The sequence below is a fragment of the Camelus dromedarius genome, chromosome 3 (assembly GCF_036321535.1).
Source record: "Camelus dromedarius isolate mCamDro1 chromosome 3, mCamDro1.pat, whole genome shotgun sequence".
Taxonomy (NCBI): Eukaryota; Metazoa; Chordata; class Mammalia; order Artiodactyla; family Camelidae; genus Camelus; species Camelus dromedarius.
The window spans coordinates 36074520-36096510 of NC_087438.1; the positions used below are offsets into that span (position 1 = coordinate 36074520).

General features: G+C 34.6%; 1 protein-coding gene across 1 annotated transcript in view; it reads left to right on the plus strand.

Moving 5' to 3' along the window:
• The first annotated feature begins 3112 nt into the window (after window positions 1-3112).
• The window catches only part of DDX4 (DEAD-box helicase 4), a 57745-nt gene continuing 38866 nt past the window's right edge, over window positions 3113-21991 (plus strand). The window contains exons 1-3 of the mRNA XM_031445273.2: window positions 3113-3184; window positions 8199-8259; window positions 20731-20808. Of these exons, the coding sequence (XP_031301133.2) occupies window positions 3113-3184; window positions 8199-8259; window positions 20731-20808 (211 nt within the window). The remainder of the gene's footprint in view (window positions 3185-8198; window positions 8260-20730; window positions 20809-21991) is intronic.

Below are 21991 nucleotides of genomic sequence, written 5' to 3' on the forward strand. Positions count from 1 at the left end.
AGAGGGAACCAGAGAATAGAATATAGTGGCTTTACTTTCTTGGGACACATTAAGGAGCAAGTATTTACTGAATTGCTGTCCTTTTTCACTGTTTATGTTGAATTATTGAATTATATTATTTTCATCCATTGTTCATCCTTTCCTCAGTATTGGCCTTCAGTTCTCATCAGAGTTCACTTTTTCTTAACTACGGTTAGCTCTCGAAAATTATGTCATTGAATGTTTCTCAAAGAATCATTTCATTGCAATACCTGAAATAAACAAAAATCTGTTCTTCCCAAAAGTGAATAGCAGAGAATATTTGCTAAGTGTTTTTTTTTTGGGGGGGTGGTAATTAGGTTTATTTATTTATTTAGTTATTTTAATGGAGATACTGGGGATTGAACTCAGGACCTTGTGCAAGCTAGGCTTTACTCTACCTCTGAGCTATACCCTCCTCCTTTGCTAAGTGTCTTAAAATATATGTCCATTTTAGAAAATATCTTCAAATTTTCCATACTTAAAAAAATCTAGCGGGTTATCATTCTATCTACACAATTTCATATTTTGCTCTTTTCACTTAATACATATTCTCCCATGACATAAAAATTTTTGAAAGAACAACATTCAATTCAAAGTGAATTTTTCAGAGAATCCTATATACAAATTCAAATACAAAGGAGTATTGGTGGTCTCCCCCCACCCCACGTATACAGTGATTGAAGGTATTAGCCCCTCAAGGGTATGATATAAAAATGTTTAAGAATAGAAATTATTAAAAATGACAATTATTTAAAAGTATATTCTGGATTGACCATTGTTTAATAAAATCTTTCAAAAACAATTCACCTTGACAAGAGTCTGACAAAGTTTGGTGCTAAAAAAATAAATCCTGACATATTCTTTATTTTCAATTTTTTAATTGAAGTATAGTTGATTTACAATATTGTCTTAGTTTCTGGCGTACAGCATAGTGATTCAGTTATACATATATATATATATATATATATATATATATATATATATTCCTTTTAATATTCTTTTTCTATGTAGGTTATTACAAGATATCGAATATAGTGCCTTGTGCTATGCAGTAAGATCTTGTTGTTTATCTGTTTTACATATAGGAGTTTGTACCTGCTAATTCCAATCTCCTAATTTATCCCTCCTACCCACTTTCCCCGCTGGTAACGAGAAGTTTGTTTTCTATGTCCTGACATATTCTTGATGGAAGAGACAGACCAATAATGGTGGTTCTAGAGCTGAAAATTATGAGGTGAGTTTATACAGTGCTTCAACCTCTGTACCTGAGTGCCAGATTGAATGAAATATTCAAGAATTTATTCAAAGATCTAAAGAACGGAAAATATTGGTAATAAAACCAAAAACGAAAACTACACATTTTAAGTTGTCCGTTGTTATGCTTTTGGAGGGATGGGAAAATATGGAGGGTTTCCCTGACTTTTTGCGGGGCAGAAAAAGCATACCTGATTAATGAGGGCGTAAGTAATAATATAACCTTATATCACCCTTAGGTTTGGCCAGTACCCCTAGGGATATAGAAAACAGTTGGATCACAAATCCAATCCTTGATAAAAGACCTATGCCAGCACAATTTCCTTATTCTGGATCATGGGGCATTTCCTTCCCAAAGTTGGATCCCCAAATGTATGAGTAAGCTAATTTCTTTACAGCTTCCTGGAGCATCAGTGCGACAGAGTCTCATCCCCGCCCTCATTAAGAGGAAAAGAGAAATGCAACACCTCCACTGGCCTCAGCCATTCGTTGAGGCACCCGGGAATCCCCCAGAAATGAAGAGCCGGAGCGGCCAACTGCCAGGGACTGCAGTAAGAAACGAGAGAAAGTTAAGGAGGTAGTAGGTGGGAGGGCATTTTACCCCTCTACTCTTATGTTTTCCTTTGGCTTGCAGTGCTTGCACAGGGAAAAATCTATCGCCTTTTCAGAGTGAGGACCCCACCCAAAAGTCCAGAGACAAGAGGCCCACAGCCAGCCTCGTACCTCCAGGCTTAACGGACCACTCTGAGTAAACTAGTGGTTCTGGCCACTGCAGCCTTGCGAGCAAACAGGGTAGGAGTGGCTGGAGATGAGGGCGGGACGACGCGGGTTGCCTGAGCGCTGATTGGCTGATGGCGCTACTCGCCAGGTGCCATTTGTTGTTGGAGCTGCGCACATGACGCAGCCTGTGTCGTGCACGTGCAGCCGTTTAAGCGGCGTCGGCGCCTGCGAGGACCCCAGCAGAGGAAACAGTGAAGAGGTGAGTGTGCTGGGGGCTCTCTTCACCGCTCCGGTCTCCTCCTAACCTTGGGGGATTCCCAATAGCTGGACTTTGGGCCAAGCGAAGAATGGACGGTGTGTGCAGAGGTGTGAAGCCATCCTTTGGGGTCTTTCTGACTCCTGCCTGAGGGTCCAAAAGAACCGTGGGTGCCTGAATTCTGGGGTCGAGGCCTGCAGATGAGGCGGAGGAAGCTTTCTGAGCAGCCCCTGCGCGGCTTCTTCTCTGAACAAGGATGGTTGTAGTACCATTTGTGTATAAACGCTCCTTGGCAAAACTAGTCCCTTGTTGGAGGCATTCGGGCCACCTAACCCCGCTCCAGTCCCAGCCACATTTCAAGGCCTTGGGCTCCCGGGCCCCTGGGCCCCCCTGCCCCCCGGCCCCCCTTACCAAGAAACTATATCGAAAACGCCAAACCAAATCTCTTACCTACTTTTGAAGGTAGGTGTGTGAAGGGAGAAACTTTGAGTAATATCTGAAAAAAAAATTTCCCCTGCTTTTAATATCCACTAAGAGGTTTGGGAACCCTTCGATGGAGAACAGATTTGGGGGGAAAGCCTAAGCGTCAGTGGGGACATGGCGATTGCTAATGATTAGGTAAGTGGTTCAACTAATTTTTAATGAAAAAAATGGATGGATGTAAATGCTGTCTCTAGGTAAGAAACAAAGCTTAATTGCCCCTTTTGCAAAAACTTTTGGGGAGGATCAACACCTAATTGAGTAGTTTCAAGGAGTGTATGTGAAATGATGAGGGTGTATGCTTTTAAAGATACGATTCTGACCTAATTAAGGCCAAATACGTGTGTTTGTATTTTTATAAAATTAGAACTTGAAGCCACCATGGGAGATGAAGATTGGGAAGCAGAAATAATCAAACCTCGTATGTCTTACTATGTTCCTGTGTTTGAGAAGGTAGTAAAATTTAAAGTTTGCAGTTATTAAATGCTACAGATTTTATCGAGTTGAAAATCACTGTTGGGAAAGTTCCAGATTACACAATCTATTTCATTATGCTGTGCTTATCTCCATGTGGTTGTTATTAACTATCTTATGGGGAATGATGAAGAAGCATGGTAAGCCTCAAATAGAATACAGTATTCTGAGGTAATTTGCTAATTAAAAATATATGTAATATTATTAACAACCTAATTTAAATCTCAGTGATTTGGGACTTAACTATGGGTGAAAGCAAGCCTATGCTAATGTTGAATGTCTCTGAGAGAGACTTATATAGAAAATTGAAAAATATAATTTGGTTTTGGGTGACATTTTGAATTCTGAAAATTGATTTTATACGAGGAAGAGTCTCAGGATAAAAACATTAAGGTGATTGAGATGGTAACATCAGCTTGATCTTCAAATGTACAAATCATCAGATATTTTTCTTCAATGACCTTTGAAGAGTTACACTATTAATTCAGAAGAAGGAATCATGAAGTGGGTTCTTGGGTTTCAGTTTTGATTTGAAAAATTGACTTAAAAATGAAATTGACTTAAGAGATTTTTTCAAAAACAGAATTACTTGATCAAAGGATATTTTATGGCTCTTTTCCCCCCTGGTTTTCAATAGATTTGTTCTAATACAAAGCCTGATTCACAGGTACAGACTTTCTTCCACTTGGATTTTAATAGTCACCTAATTTTAATTTTTTCTTAGTCTGAGATTTTGTCTTCATTAAGTGTTCTTCAGACAGTATAGTGCACTGTAGCATGTGCATATTTATTGTATAGAGTGTCTGAAATTGGGGATAGTTGACTGTCAGTCTTTCAAATTTATCTTTTCAGAATCTTTCTGCTACTCAGTAGCATATCTTGTTTCTTGATATTGAGCATACTAAATTGAATATTAATTTATGTTAACAATTCTACCTTATGATTCTTAGTACATATTTGTGTGGGGCCAATTTGTAGTATACTTTTGTATTAGTCTGAAAACTTAACACCTGGTACTGGTTGTGCAATTAGTTATTTGGCCTAGTTGACTTGACGGAATGTGACGCAATCAGTGGCTTTATTTCACTGCCGTGGTTGAATAAGAACTGTAGAAACTAAGGATGAATACAATGACATTTTCATGTAGGAGAAATCTGAGGTCTTTTCTATAGCCTATTTTCTTTTTAAGTCACTATTCTGATTGGTTGTTCTAACTGAATTTCTATTTCAAGAGACAGTTAGACTTCCCTTTTGTTAAATTTATATTGGTTCTGACACCATCTTGGATTGGTAGCAATATCTGTGATCAGCCTTTTCTCAGTATTTATCAGGATCTTTATTTGGAATTTAATGTTGACACAAGCTTATATAATTTTGAACTAATAGGCTACTATTCTGGTAGCTCTTAGAACTTCCCAATTCTGGTTTTTGAAGTGAGTGTACCACCTGGGGATAGAACAGTAAAAGATGTGAGGTTAAGAGAAATTTGATAATCTAGCAGTTAGATAGTGCATAAATCTCAGTGGTTAGACATTTGTGCATTGCATGCAAACTTGTTGGGATGAGTGTTGAAATGGATGAGTATGGTGACTGTAATAGGATATTGGGTTTGCTTGTTAGCTGTAATGCTTTTTGTTAGATGATCATGGGAGTGAGTTTACCCAGTGATCACTTCTGTCTAATCTATTTGCCTCTTTTTGTGGCACATTTCACAATGTGATTAAAGAGGGAACAGCTTGAGATAATTAATCCATCTACAATTATAATTTTATTAAGCAATAATAGCAGATTTTCTAATAATTGTTTAGATAAGAAAATTTGTGGAATCTTTGTTCACATTCATACAGTAGTTTCTGAAAAAGCAGGGGAAAATGGCTTGGACGTCGTTGGGTTGGCATATCTAAGGAAGTTGAAGTGCTGGAGCATGAGAAAAATTTCCAGCAATTTCTGCTGCTAGACATAAAGGAGATGTAGGAAGATACTGTGTTTCTTACTTGAGAGCATGTTAATTCGTATGTACTGAATAGGAGCAAGTTGTGAGAGATGGACAATTTGTTCATCCAAAAAAAAGCCCAGGGAAGTGCTCTGACTCATCTTCAGAATCTAAATGATGGTGTCAAGGGCACAGTGACAAAAAGATGCGAGAAGGCTAAAGAGATTGCAGAGATGGCAGACATGTTGGTCATGCTAGCCCAGAGGATAGAGAAAAATGAATCCTTTTGAGGGAGGATCTGCAGTTATGGCTGAAGGATTCTAATCAACTGATGGAGATTGGCAGGAGGAGCTAAAACCAGAGAGCCTTTTGTTTTCTCCTTTTTTCCTCTGTATATACCCTGTCCTGAGAGTAGGTTTCTGGTATAGTCTGCACTTGATAACTTCAATATGAGTTTGGATTGTTAAATGTTCTTGTTTGGGGAAGTAACTTTTATTTGGAAAATTCCCTCACATACAGGAATTAGGGCTTAGATTATAAGTGCTTGCCACAGACACATTTGTTCCTGGGCTTTGATGGTTGAAAATTTTGAGGTGTTTTGCTCTTTCTTGTGTGACCTGGTAGGTCACTGAAACTTTAGGTCTGTATGTGGTACGTGTCACTCAGAATTGGAGTTTTCTAGCTCTGGAGGTGCCGAAGAAGCTGCATTAATTCTTGAAGATGACTCCAGGCAACTGTTGCTGGATAAACTGAGGAAGGGACCAGACTTCACCTGGGAATGTGAATGGGCTGATCTGGCTTAGACTTATGAATCAGAAAAAGGGATGGAAGATGGTATTGTCTGTATTTTGGGACTTTAATTTTTGTTTTAGATCAAAGGAGAAGTGATGTATTTTGTTCAAAATTTAAATATTAGGTGGCACTATCTGATGTAATCAATCTGGTCAGTTTACTTGGACAGTTTGTCTCAGTTTTATTTGAAATCATTTATTTGAAACTAAAATAGGAAATGAGATCATTGTATTCTATACAAGTTGATGTAATACTCTGATGCAGTTCAGGGGATTCTGGGCATAAAATGGAAGATATTTGCAAAGGCCCTTAAAGTACTGGGGAAGGAACACATGGAACTGTCTGCTTAGGACCCTAAACTGGACAGGAAAGAAGCATCTGCAGAGTTCATAAGTTATCCTGATAAAAGTTCATTTGAGTAGCAAACTGACAAGTATTTGAGATCAGAACTCTACCATATTTAACAACAACAGCAACAACCACAACTTACCATGTTAATAGAAGTATTCATTTTTTAAATAGATGAAAGGCCTAAAAAATAAAAGTATGGTGTTCCAGAATTGAAAAATAATAAGTGTACATACAAGATAAAAAGAAATGTGTTCACCAGAATGCAAACAGGTTATTTGTAGTTGTATATGAGAACCTTTATGTTTAAAATATTTGAAATGTCTAAATTGATTCATTTGGGTGGGTAGAGGTTATAAATTGTTTATAGCTAAGTGTTCTAAAAATAACTAATGTGATGACCTGTGATTCATTCAGTAAATTTTTATTGAGCCTTACCAGGTGCTGGAGATAGTAGTGTACATGATTGATAGGGGCTTGTGATCATGGAAGTTGTATTTTACTGGAGGAGACAGAATAAGCACATCGAGAATAAAATATAAATAGAAGTACTGTGGAAAAAAAATCAGGAAAGTGTGTTGGGATTTAGATCAGGTGGAGAGGAAAAGCTTACCTGAGACAAATGACTCATGAGCTGGAGACCTAAAGGAGTCCCAGAAGGATATCATGTGCAAAGATTCTGAGGAGGGAGCAAACTTAGGGTATCAGGGCAACAGGGAGAAGTACAGTGTATTAGTTTCCTATGACTGCTTTAACAATTTACCACAAACTAGGTGGCTTAAAGCAACAGAAAATTTTCTCTTCGGTTCTGAAGGCCAGAAGCTACAATCAAGGTGTCAGCAGTGCTTCCTCCTTCTGTAGGCTCTAGGAGGGAATCTATGCCTCTTCCAGCTTCTGGTGGTTATAGGAGTCCTTGATTCAGTTACACACATGTATATTCTTTTTCATTATAGGTTATTACAAGGTGTTAAATATACTTCCCTGTGCTATATAATAGGATCTTGTTTATCTATTCTGGATATAGAAGCTTATAGCTGCTAATCCTGAACTCCTTATTTATCTCTTCCCCCTTCCCCTTGGGTAACCATAAGTTTGTTTGTTTTGTGTGTCTGTGGGTCTATTTCTGTTTTGTAAGTAAGTTCATTTGTGTCATTTTAGATTCCACATTTTTATAAATGATATAGTATGATTTTTGCCTTTCTCTGACTTACTTCACTTAGCATGGTCATATCTAGGTCCAACCAGGTTGCTGCAAATGACATTATTTCATTCTTTTTTATGGATGAGTAATATTCTTTTGTATACATATATATCACAACTTCTTTATCCATTCATTTGTTGATTGACATTTAGGTTGCTTCCATGTCTTGGCTACTGTAAATAGTGCTATGAACACTGGGGTGTATGTATCTTTTTGAATTGGAGTTTTCTCCAGGTTTATGGCCAGGAGTGGGATTGCTGGATCATATGACAACTATTTTTAGTTTTTTAAAGAAATCTCCATACTAGATTCTTCAAAAGACTAGGAATAGACTTACCATTTGGCCCAGTAGTCCCACTCCTGGACATGTATCCAAAAGGAACCCTACTTCAAAAAGACAAAAGCAGCAATAGATGTACCTAGATAAATGAGAGCAGCTGTGTTCCAATAAAACTTTATTTGGTGGCCCGCCAAATTTGGCTTGTGGCTGAAGTTTGTTGACCACTGTTTTAAGTGATACATTACTATGCTTTACATATAATGTTCCAAGTGAAGATGTTTTGGAGTAATTAATAAAGGAACATTCAGTGACTCAGAAAAATCTTACATTCTATAATTGTTCTGAACAAAGTCCAGTTAAAATTTTCTAGTATTTGTGAAATACATGGTGCATTTTTACTATTCAAAGTAGAAAACTAGTCTTTTCTTCCTTCTTGCAGGATAGGTATTCTTCTGGACCAAATGGAGACTCTTTTAACAAGACTCCAGCTTCATCATCAGGTATGTGTTAAGGCAAAAAGGTGAAAGGGCTTCCCACTGGATGAGGAACAGACTAGTAGACATCTTGTAGAGGATATTTTAAAAATTTCCTAGTGGGAATTCATTCTGATTTGAGTATTTTAGGATGGGGGTCACCTCAGGCTAGAGAAAGGGAGAGTGGAGAGTGAGTAGTGCTATAGAGTGTGTCATTAGATCTAGTGATTTTTCTGTAAAACCTTTGCCCAGACTGGAAGTTGCATGTTTGGTTTTCAGGCTGCTAGGGAATTCTCAGGGTTCCTGACATAGACAGTAGGAAATCGGACTGTAAGTTTGCAGCGGTGGTAACTCAACCTGCCATAGCCTCAAGATATGAGTTTCTTTGGGATTTGGAAACTAATTTAGGAGAAGTCCTAGGCAAATAAGAGAAATAAATCAAGATAAAGGAGCTGCTGTTTTTCCCCATCACTTGTTTTTATCTGAGTTGCCTAAGTATTTTATAGAGTTGATGTGAATGAGTGTAAGTGATAGGACTTGGGCTAGGAAGTTAAACTCATGGCAGTAGTCTTTCATTTTGTTGAAGTCCAAAGCAGGCTGAAATACTATTTCTACAATGTTTTCATTGTGGTAAAACAGCTAACACAAAATTTACCATTTTAACCATTTTTAAGTGTACAGTTCAGTGACATTAAGTATATTCACATTGCTGTGCAGCCATTACCACCATCTACTTCTAGAATTTTTTCATCTTCCCAAACTGAAACTTCATATCCATTAAATAACTCCCCGACAGCACCTCTCTGCAGCTCTTGGCAACCACCATGTACTTTCCATAAATTTGAGTTCCTGTGATTTTACTATTAGTCTCTATGAATTTGAGTAACTACTACTTTTGTAAAGTCTTACTCTAGTGCAAGAACAGAAGGCCTGGTGACATCAGGTAGTTTCATCATTTCTGTCATCAAAAATCAGTGGATGAGGTAAAACTCTGTAGTCAAGAGAGCTACTGGCTCACTGAAGCCTATCCCAAAGTGGAAAAAAAACCTATGGAGATGTAGTTTCTAAAATGTGAAGGGAAGTTTGAGAGTGAGAGTTCATCATGTTGAAACAAATTTAATTCCCATGTTCACCTTAAGTTCAGAGTAATTCTCTTGATAGAAAGAAGTTAAGTTTAGAAGAGATGCTTTTGCTATTGTCAAGATGCATTTACCTTTAGTAAACATGTAAATGCAGTGGTTACATGTTGAATATTCAGATTCTCAAAAGTTTATGAAATTGCTGCCTGCTGAAACCCCCACAAAAGGCTAACCACATGCATGTGTGTACTTGAAATATTCAAAAAGACAAGTAGGTAAAAGGAATTCATACTTCTAACACATCTATATGCATAGATCATTTTTTTTCAGCTTTGTTCTGTGAGGTGTCAAAGACAATTTTTATAAAGGAATGGAAGTTTGGTATATTAAGGTATAACATTACCTTTAGATGAAATCTTAAAGAAGCTAGATTGAAATAACCACCAACTAAAAGCCAGAATTTTCTTATCATTAGATCTTGAATATTCAGACTAATGAAATAAAATCAAGTAATGAAAAATATAGATTGCCTACTTACTTCCTGAGTAACAAATACTGTGGTAACCCTTTTTTTAGGTAAATTTTTTTCATGAAAATAGATTTTCTTATTGCAGAAATACAAACTACGCCAATGAATGCTCTACTAAGCCAATACCTAAGTATTGTTACGGCAAAAAACCAAAAAAAGTAAAAACCTTTAAGACAGAGGTAGAAAGAAAGAAAATTATCTGAAATCTTGGCTCCCAGGTTCAGCCACCATTGACAGTTTGACTGATTTTTTGGATTTCTGCAGGTATTGCCATATATATAGTTGTATTTCACTGGCATACTTATACATGGTCCTTTTCACATAGGTATTTATATATATACAAGTATTCATAAATACCTGTCTTGCTTTTCCTTTCCTTACCTGCCCTTGTCTTCCACACTCTTTCTATGATCTTATGATTGTATTTAGAGATACTCCTTTTCATCATCTGTTCACGGAAATGGAACCCTGGAATACTACATCTTTTAATGACAGTTGTGGAAACCATTCTAAATCAATTGGTATAACGTAATTCTTTCCAAAATTCAGTGTAGAGAATTGACATTACCTGGTTTTAAAATGTAAAGTGATAACTTCATTCCTTATAATTGAAGACATTTAATCCCCCTTTCTTATTCATTTAACTTCTTAGCATGGTACTTAGCATGAGTACCCATATTCACGAGTTCCACATCTGTGGAATCAACCAACTCTGGATAAAAAATACTTGGGAAAAAAAATTCCAGAAAGTTCCAAAAAGCAAAACTTGTATTTGCCCTTCACTGGCAACTATTTACATAGCATTTACATTGTTTTAGGTGTTATGTGTGATTAGAGATGATTTTAAAAGTATGCGGAGGATGTTAGGTTATATGCAAAGACTACCCCATTTTATGTAAGGAAACTGTAAATCCAGAGATTTTGGTATCCTGGGGGTAGCGGTAAGTGGAAGGGATTAGGGGTTTGGTGGGTCCTGGATCCAATCCCACTCCAATTCCAATATTTAGCTCCTCCCCTTCCCCCTGTATACACCACTCACACATCTTTCCCTTCCCATTCTCCTATAGTTATCACACTTTTTGCATAAAAATCTGTATTCAGTTTTTATATCATGGTTTTGTATAACTCACATAAGAACTATATAATATATTATGGTTACATTTCCGTTATTATTCAGTCTTCTGTTTTGTTTTTTACTAGGGTTAATCATTACTTTGTTTTGTTTAATTGATCTGTGTTTCTATTGCTAATTCACTTCCAAACCCTCTGCCAGATACACAGCTATCCATTCGTAACTATTTATGTTTATGATTTTTGACACATCTTTCTAAGCATGGATATCCATCAAACTACCTTCATAGTTAGTTTTTATCACATACGCAGTGATCAGTTTCATTTTCTTTGATTCCTCCATCCTCTCCAGTAGAGGCTTGCTGCTTTCTAGGGTCTCATCTTAAGAATTATCCTTCACATTCCTGTGTCACATTCCACTTTCCTTGAATCCCATGTTTCTATCTTGATTCCTCCACCTCCCCACTGAAGGAACCCATTTTTCTACAGCATCTTGAGAAGGGAAGCATAGGAAATAAATTTAAGAGATTGCAAATGTCTTTACCTTCATACTTAATTCATAGTTAAGAGTAAAACTAGGTTGGAAATAGTTCTCTCCCCAAACTATAACTGCTTCATTGTACATGAAATTCTGGTGATGCTGCTGAGTTCAATTATCTGAATCCTGGCCCATTGTATGTTACTGTTTTTCTAAACTCTTCTAAAGATTTTGGGACCTTATTTTGTCTTACGTATTTTGAAAATTTTATGATTATGTACCTTGATATGGGACTTTCTATATTTATTGTAGAAGACACTCAGATGAGAAATTTTCTTATTTTTTCCTCTGAGGATTATTATAATTTAATTTGAATGTTGTCTCTGTTCCCTTTATTGCTTCTTAGACTTTTTTTCCTGTATATGTTTTGTATAGATGACTTTCGTGAAAAGTCTGGTGATCCTTGCCTGCCTTTTTGTATTCAAGAGTGGAACATTAAATTGCTGACAGGAAACTAACTCTGCCTGGACACAGCTTGTTGACTAATGGGTTCTACTATTAAGTGATTGAGCCAGACTAGGCTGTTTTGTTGGGGAGAGCAGTTTCCTTAGAGAGGAATCATCTAGTTCTTTTCTAGAGGATTTAAATTTTTTGAACTGCTTTCTGTTTCATTTCATGTTTCATCCTTCCCTCTCTCTTTCCTCATTGTATTGTACGGATCCTGTGCTGCCTGTGCTGATTTCTTTCTTACCCATTTTTGAATGATTTGAATTCTTCCTAGGCTAGCTATTTGTGAGAGAGAACTGTCAGGGAATTCTTACTCCTCTGCTTCCCTGAAGGAGCCATTCTTTTTGTGTGTTTTAAAAGATATGTTGTTATGTGTGTGTATTTTTTGTGTGCTTATATTTTTAATTTGAAAAATGTTGCTTTGCTAAAGATCTCATTCTTGTTTCTTGCCTCCTACTATGTTTAAGATATATTACTAACTGATAATTGATTGCATTATTTCTAACTACTGCATGTAGTACCACCAAGTTTTGTCTACCTCCTTATCCTCATGATGAACATTGTGATTATATTTCCTGTTCCCCTCCACCACCACAAGAATGAGCAGTCTTGCACATATCACTTTATGGGTCTGAATGAGAATTTCTTTGGGTAATGGATTCAGTAGAGGAATTACAGGGTCATCAGGTGTATATGTACTTAATTTGACTAAATATTTAATAATTGTTTTCCAGAATAGCTTTATCAATCTATATGCCCATCAGTAGAACATGAGAGTTCTTATAGTCCCACTGACAATTGATATTGTTGCCGAAAGATCAGCCTCTGTCCCTGATGAGCCAAACTGAAACTCAGAGACAGGGTCTTAGAGCATAGAAGAAAAGAGACAGCTTTATTGCTTTGCCAGGCAAAGAGGACTCACAGCAGGCTAGTGCCTTCAAAACTGTGAACCCACCTTGGGGATGGGGTAGGGTGATTATATAGCCATAGCTCAAACAATAAAACATTGATAACAATCAACAGAATCATTTTCTTGTCATAAGACTTAGAGTGGTGTCATGATGTCTCCAGGCGACCAATTCTATAGAGGCTAGCGGTTGTCACTTTTTCAATCTTTTTATCTTGGAATTATCCACGGCGTGGTCTTTTTGGTAATTTGATATATTTTGTAAGGTTATAGTTCCATGACCTTCTCCTTGGAAAACAGCTCAGAAACTAAGCATGATTATTACTTTCGATTACTGGAATAAAGTAGAAACATTAAAATTAATACCTTTAGTTTTAACAGTGGGCCTGGAGCTGTGAGTAGTCAGTCCGGTTAGTTGACTGTTTCAAGGGCAAGCATTAAAGTAAGCAATCTGTTAGCCTAAGTGAGGCCATTTTAATTCTTCTTCAAAAATATTATTCAATCTTTTACTTTTAGCCACTCTGTTGAGTATATAGTAAAATCTCATTGTTTCAGTATGCATTTATTGGATTACTTATGAGCTGAACTGTCTTTTCATATGCTTGTTACCCTTTTGGGTTTCCACTTATGTATGTTGCTTATTCATCTTTTTGACCATTTTTTCTGTTGGGCTTGCTTTCTTTCTCTTGTTGGTTGGTAAGCATTCTTCTGATGTTCTAGATTTTACACTTTTTTCTGATTTAGATTTTGTGAATATTTCCTTCCATTTATTATCTCTTAACTTGGCCCATAACATTCCTTACTGATCAAAAATTTTAATTTGATATTCCTTATTGAATTTTTAGTTTGAAGCCTTTAAACTAAACTAATTTTTTTGCTTTCTGATTTGCTTTTACAGTTTCAGTTAAGAAGCTCTTCCCTACTTCTGTGTCAAAAAAGTAACCACCTAAGTTATCTTTAGTTTCACCTTTCATATTTAGCTTTTATTCTTCTGAACTTGTCTTTTTTTTTTTTTTAATTCATGGTGGCCATATTTATTTGAGTTCAAGATCAGGACATAATGTATGCAGTATGAGTGTACATACAGGGCTCCCCGAAAAGATTCTTTGACATTAGTGTTTTTCTGGTCCACCTGGCCTATAGGTCTTCAATTATAGTGGAGAGGTGGTTTTTTGTTTTTTGGGGTTTTTTTGAATTGTGGTAAAAATAAACATAAAATTTACCATCTTAATCATTTTTTAAAATAAAAAAATACTGAATATTTTTAGAGAAATTATAGGTTCACAGCAACATTGAAAGGAAGGTATAGAGATTTCCCATAAACTCCCTGCCCCCAACATGCTCAGCTTCCCCTTCTATCAACATCTAGCACCAGAGTAGTACATTTGTTACAATTGATGAACCTACATTGATACATGGTGTTGTATATTCTGTGGGTTTGGACAAATGTGTAATGACATGTATCCATCATTATAGTATCATACAGAATATTTTCAATGCCTTGAAAAATCCTCTGTGCTCTCAGCTCATTCTTCCCTGCTTTCTCCTGAACTCTAGGAACTATTGATCTTTTTACTGTCTCTGTATTTTTTGCCTTTTCCAGATTGTTATATGGTTAGAATCATATGGTGTGTAGCCTTTTAAGATTGGCTTCTTTGACTTAGTAATATGCATTTAAGATTCCTCCAAGTCTTTTCATGGCTTGATAGCCCTTTTTTTGGTAATGGATAATATTCCATTGTCTGAATGTACTACAGTTTTTTAAAAAGTTCATTCATACTGATGGACATCTTGATTGTACCCCAGTTTTGGCAATTAGGAATTAAACTACTGTAAACATCCCATGTTCAGTTTTTGTGTGGATATGTTTTCAACTCATTTGGGTGGATACCAGGGAGCGCAGGATAGTATGGTTAAGAGTATGTTTAATTTTGTAAGAAACAACCAGACTGTCATCCAAAGTGTGTCTGTACCGTTTTGCATTTACACCAACAATAAATGAGAGTTCTTATTGCTGCACATCCTCACCAGCATTTGATGTTGTTAGTGTTACGAATTTTGGCCATTTTCATAGGTATATAGTGATATCTCATTGTTTGAATTTACATTTCTCTGACAAGTCATATGGAGCATCTTTCCATATGCTTATTTACTCTATATCTTTGGTGAGGTGTCTCTTAGGTCTTTGGCTCATTTTTCAATTGGATTTTCCTATTGTTGAGTTTTAAGAGTTGTTTATTTTGGATAACAGTCTTTTATCAGATGTGTCTTTTGCAAATATTTTTCTCCCGGTGTTTGGCTTGTTCTCTCATTCTCTTGACATTGTCTTTCACAGAGAAGTTTTTAATTTTAGTGAAATTCAGCTTATCTGTTTCTTTCATGGATTATGCCTTTGGTGTTGTATCTGAAAGTCATTAGCATATTCAAGGTCATCTAGGTTTTCTCATGTGTTATCTTCTAGAAGTTATCTAGTTCTGCATTTACATTTAGGTCTGTGATCCATTTTGAGTTAATTTTTGTGAAGGATATAAGGACTGTCTATTCTAGATTCAATTTTTTTTATCATGTGGATGTTTAGTTATTCCAGCACCATTTGTTGAAAAGGCTTTCTTTGCCCCATTGTATTGCCTTTGCTTTTTGTCAAAGATCAATTGACAATATTTGTATGGGTCTATTTCTAGGCGATTCTATACTGTTGATCTGTTTGTTCTTTTGCCAACACAACTGTCTTGATTACTACAGCTTTATAGTAAGTCTTGAAGTTGAATAGTGTCAGTCCTCCAACTTTGTTCTTCTTCACTATTGTGTTGGTTATTCTGGGGCTTTTGTCACTCCATATAAACTTTAGAATCAATTTATTGATAATCCACAAAATATATAACTTGCTGAAATTTTGTTTGGATCCTGTGGGATCTATAGATCAAGTTGGGAAGAACTTAACACCTTGACAATTTTGAGTCTTCCTGTCTATGAATGTTTAATTATTTCTCAATTTATTTAGTTCTTTGATTTTATTCACTAGAGTTTTCAAGTTTCCCTCATATAGATCTATATATTTTGTTAAATATTTATGCCTAATAATTCCATTTTTGGTGTGTAATGTAAATGGTAATGTGTTTTAAATTTCAGTTCTACTTGTTCATTGATGGTGTATAGGAATGCGGTTAACTTTGGATATTAACCTTGTATCCTGCTAAAATTACATATTAATTCCAGGAGGTTTTTTTTTGTTAGTTCTTTTGGATTTTCTACATAGATGATCATGTCATTTGTGAAAAGAGACAGTTTTATGTCTTATGTCTTCCTTCCCAATATGTATACCTTCTATTTTCTTCTATTGCCTTATTACATTAACTAGAATTTCCAGTATGATGTTGAAAATGAGTGATGAGATGGCACATCTTTGCTTTATACCTGATCTTAGTGAGAAAACTTTGAGTTTCTCCCTACTAAGTATGATGTTAGTTGTAGGGTTTTTGTAGCTATTCTTTATGAAGTTCAGTAAGTTCCCTCATCTTAACAATTTTTAAATGTAAAGCTGAATCTATCCTTTTGAATATGGTGTGAAATAGAGACTTTTTTCTGCAGATAGTAACCCAATTTTCCCAGCACCATCTGTTAAGCAGTCTCTTTTCCTTCTTGATGTGTGATGTGGATTTCATCTCTTACACAATTTTGTTCTTTTTTTTTTTTTTTTTTTTTTTTTTTTGTCTTAAAGCACTGGATAAATCTACCATTCATTGAATAGTAGTGGAAATAACCAGCAGTATAGGCTTTTCCTCATTTCAGTGGGAATAATCCACAATTTTTATAATTAAAGGATGATGTTTGCTTTAGGTTTCTGTTAATTGTGGGCTTTTGTTTTTTGTTTGTTTGTTTGTTTTTACCATGCTAAGAGTTTCTTTTCATTTCTGCTTGGATATTAGTTTTGTACCAGAATGGCAGTTGAAGGTTAGCCAGTGCTTTTTTTGGAATTACTGATTTCTGTTATCTCTCTTCTTTAAACTTGTTAATGTAGGGAAATAATTTTTTTTTTTTAGACTTGAACTAACTTTGTATTCCTAGGATAAGTTTGTTCCTAGGATGAACATAGCTATTTTATTGCAATATTGGATGAAATTAGGTGTTAGCACTTTTTCAATGATGCAGTAAGATTGTTGTTTTCTTTTCTCATGTTGTTCTCATTTGATTTTGTTTTCAAGCATTTCATCTTTTTAAAAGATAAGCTCTGGAATATGAAAATTACCTACTTATTGCAAGTTCAGTAGAATTTGTCCACAGAAATGTCTAGGCCAGGCCAGGTTCTTCTTTTTAAATTTTTTTTTTTATTGAAGCATAGTGTATACACAGATTCAGTATTTTTAATTGAGTAATTACACATCATAAACATACATAGCTCTGGATTTTCATGAGTTGAACACTCCTTTACCAGTACCCAGATCAATAAACAGTACATTGAAGCAGAAACCTACAAGCTCTCCTGTCTCTCCCTTCAAGGCACCAATCCTCTATTCAGGAGTATTCTGATTTCTAACAGAGACAGGAAATCTTGGGAAGAGTATACAGAAACTTCAGTTTGTTGAGTAAAGGATATGTTAGTCTGTTTCTTGAGCTTAAAACAATTGCTGTTGATTCTAAGATCTTGCCTTTATTTTATTGAAGTATAGTTGATTTACAATGTTATATTAGTTTCAGGTGTACAGCAAAGTGATTCAGTTATACATATATATATTCTTTTCAGATTCTTTTCCATTATAGATTATTATAAGATGCTGAATATAGTTCTCTGTGCTATACAGTAGATCTTTGTTGTTTCTGTTTTTGTTGTTTATCTATTTTGTGTATAGTAGTGTGTATCTGTTAATCTCAAACTCCTTAATTTATCCTTCTTTTTTTCCCCTTTGGTAACCATAAGTTTATTTTCTATGTCTGTGAATCTATTTGTTTTGTAAATAAGGTCATTTGTGTCATTTTTTAAGAAACCACATGTAAGTGATATCATATGATAACTGTCTTTGTCTGACTGACTTCACTTAGTATGATACTCTCTAGATCCATCCATGTTGCTGCAGGTGGCATTATTTCATTTTTTATGGCTGAGTAATATTCCAGTGTGTGTATTTATATATATAATATATAAATAAATTATGTAAATAAATATGATAAATAATATATAAGTAAATATATAATATATATATAGATAGATACCACATCTTCTTTACCCATTCATTCTGTCTGTGTCTTCACTATTGTAAATAGTGCTGCTATGACCATTGGGGTACATGTATCTTTTCAAATTAGAGTTTTCATTTTTTTCCAGATATATGCCCAGGAATGGAATTGCTGGATGATATGGTACCTCTATTTTTAGTTTTTTTTAAGGAACCTCCATACTATTCTACATAGTGACTACACCAATTTACATTCCCACCAACAGTGAAGGAGGGTTCTGTTTTCTCCACACTTTCCATAGTATTTATTATTTGTAGAATTTTTGATATGGCTATTCTCACCAGTGTTAGGAGATACCTAGTAGTTTTGATTTGTATTTCTCTAATAATTAACAATGTTGAGCATCTTTTCATGTGCCTGTTGGCCAATTATGTCTTCTTTGGAGAAATGTTTGTTTAGGTCTTCTGTCCATTTTTTGATTGGGTTGTTTGCTTTTTGATATTGAACTGTATGAGCTGTTTGTATATTTTGAAAATTAAGCCCTTGTCAGTCACATCATTTGCAATATTTTCTCCCATTCCATAGATTGTCTTTTTGTTTTGTTTATGGTTTCCTTGACTGTGCAAAAGCTTTTAATTTTAATTAGGTCCCATTTGTTGTTTTTGTTTTTATTTCCATTACTCTAGGAGATGAATCCAAAAAATATTGCTGTGATAAATGTCAAAGAATGCTTTGGATATATTTTCCTCTAATAAGAGTTTTATAGTATCCTGTCTTACATTTAGACCTTTAATACATTTTGAGTTTTTTTTTTGTATATGGTATTAGAGAATGTTCTAATTTCATTCTTTTACATGTAGCCGACCGGTTTTCCTAGGACCACTTATTGAAGGTACCATCTTTTCTCCGCTGTATAGTCTTGACTTCTTTGTTGTAGATTAATTGACCATAAGTGTGTAGGTTTATTTCTGGGCTCTCTATCCTGTTGCATTGACCTATATGTCTGTTTTTGTACCAGTACCACACTGTTTTGGTTACTCTAGCTTTGTAGTATAGTCTGAAGTCAGGGAGTGTGATTCCTCCAGCTCTGTTATTCTTTCTCAAGATTGTTTTGGCTCTTTGGGATCTTTTGTTTTTCCATACAAATTTTAAAATTCTTTGTTTTTGTTCTGTGAAAAATGCCCTTGATATTTTGTTAGATTTTTCATTGAGTCTGTAGATTGCCTTGGGTAGTATGGTCATTTTAACAATATTGATTTCTTTCAGTCCAGCAGCATGATATATCTTTCCATCTGTTTTTGTAGACTCCAGTTTCATTGGTCCTGTGGAATGAGTTAGGGAATAATTTCTCTTCCTATTTCCTGGTAGAAATTTATGACATTGGAATGATTTGTTCTATGAGAGTGTGGTAAAACTCACCTGTGAAACTGTATTTACATATGATCCAGAGATGTAAGTAGTGGTTCAGTTTCTATAGGACAGTTTGGTTTGTTTTTATTGTTTCTTGAATCAGTTTTGGTAAGTTAATTTTCTTGGAACTTTTCTGTTTAAGTTTTGAATGTAGTAGTACAAGGTAGTTTATGATGATTTTTTTTTTTATAAAAAGCTCAGAGCATGAGAGTTATTCTCAAACTTTTAAGTGTACAGTACAGTGTTGTTATTAAATACAACCACAATGTTGTACAGCAGAACTCTAGAAACTTTTTTTTATCTTAGGTAACCAAAACTTTCTACCCACAGAACAGCAACTCCCATTGTTTTGTTTTGTTTTGTTTTGTTTCTTTCTCTTCCTTCCTCCCACCCCCATCAGACTTCTAGTGATTTGTCACTCTGGCAAGTCTTTATTGATATCTTAAAGGACTAGATTTTGGCTTTGTTGAGCCACTATTATATATTTGTTTCCTGTTTTATTAATTTCTGCTCTTAACCATTTTTTTTCCATCTTTACTCTTGTGTGATTTATTTTGTTGTTTTTCTAACATTCTTACTAGTTGAGATGGCTGCTTATTAGCTCATTAATTTTGAGTTCTTTCTTACATAGAAATTTAAGTTCTGATGTAGAACATTTTTATTATTGAATTCTAGGTATTTCTAAAGTTCCACTGCAGTTTTTTTCTTTGAGCTTTGTTATAGATAAGTGTTTTAAAAGTGTATTTCCAGATATAAGAGGGTTTTAAACAAGTTTTTTTGGTATTTAATAATTTCTAATTTTTTGAAAGTTGAAGCATAGTTGGCTTACAATGTTAGTTTCAGGTTCATAACAGCAATTTGATGTTTTTATAGATTACAAACCATACTAAGTTAGTATAAAATATTGACTCTATTCCCTATGATGTAAGTTACATCTCTGTAACTTATTTATTTTATAACTTGTAGTTTGTATCTTTTAATCCCCTTCACATATTTCATAACTATCCCCTCCCGTCTCCCATCTGGAAACCACTAGTTTGTTTTCTGTAGCTGACTGTTCTCAGTATTAGCAAACTGTTTTCCAGTAAGTCGTGGTTGAGAAAAGTTATATCCTTCTTTTGATTTCCAATTTCTTTAATTGTAAGTGAGGTTTAGTCATTTTTTCTTTTGGAGAACTACCTATTTTTATTCATAGCCCATTTTTCTGGTAGGATGTTTATTTTCCTTACTGCTATATAAAATCCCTCCTTTGCCATATGGATGGCACATTGAAAAGGCTTAAAGTTTGCATACCACCAAGATATTTTTTGTTATTTTGACTTGCTTCAGATGTTATTTATTTTAGAAATGGATGACGGATCTTCTCGAAGAGATCATTTCATGAGAAGTGGGTTTGCCTCTGGAAGGAGTTTGGGAAACAGAGGTAATTATCTTTCCTTAATCTTCTGTCAAATAGTTGAATAGTAGAATGAATAGAGGCATTTATGGTTATTTAGTGCAAAGCTTAAACTATTACAACTTTGTGTACAATAGACTTTGGGAATAATGAATTCATTTTTTTAAAAATATCAGTCTTTTTGCTGTTTTACTTTTTTGGGACAATAAGAAATAGTTAAATTGATTAGATAGATTGATTATAGATAGTTGCTTCACAGAGCTACTTCTTAATGTGTTGATTATTGATTTCCAATAGTTGGCATGGGAGAATGTTTGTAAAAGCTTCAGATATTAGGGTGCAAAGGACCTCTTTCCTAATTTTATGTTTCTCAAGAAAAGGCAATATGAGAAGCAGTTCTGTTAGCTCATTTGTATTAAGAGGTCATTTCCCAAACTTGGAATTTCTTATTGTTATTTTTAGAACAACCAGCACTAGATTTGGCAGATAATGACACAGCAGAATACCTTCCTACAGTCCATTTTTAGATTTGATATTAAAATGCTGAAACTGTTCTGTACTATGTTTTATTATAGTGCAACAGAATAATTATTATTAGAACCTCATATTAAATTTATTTAAAAATCCATTTATTTCTTACATGGGATGCCATAAACTAGGGTTAATTGGTAGTTTTAAATATACATGATATTTATTCTTGAATTTAATAACTTATTTTTTTAACTTTATTGATATTTTCTCAGTTTTTTATTCATTGGAAAAAAGTTGCTGTGTGGTATTTCATTTGATATTTGGAAAACTTAATTTTTTAGATACAATTAACACAAATGTGAATTTTATATTTTAACATGTTCCTACTACTAATGGAAATAATTTATTCTTTAAATATGCATATATATTTTGTTTTTTAAGCTGCTTATTAAGTAAGAGGCATTGATTATTTGGACCGTAGAGTTGTGCTAAGAGATTCAAGTATGGATTTTGTTTGCTACAACTAATGTTAGAAATAATAAATATCTTAATATTATATTCAGGGAAATCATTAATATTTAGATATATTTTAAAATCTTATTTTAGAATGGGTTATGTGATACTTTTTGATGTAGACTTGTAAACATTGTTGAATAAAACCTTTTTAAATGAGAAAACCATCACTGAGACAGATTTTACTACAGATTGTTAATTCCATATGTTGTAGGTTGAATTACAT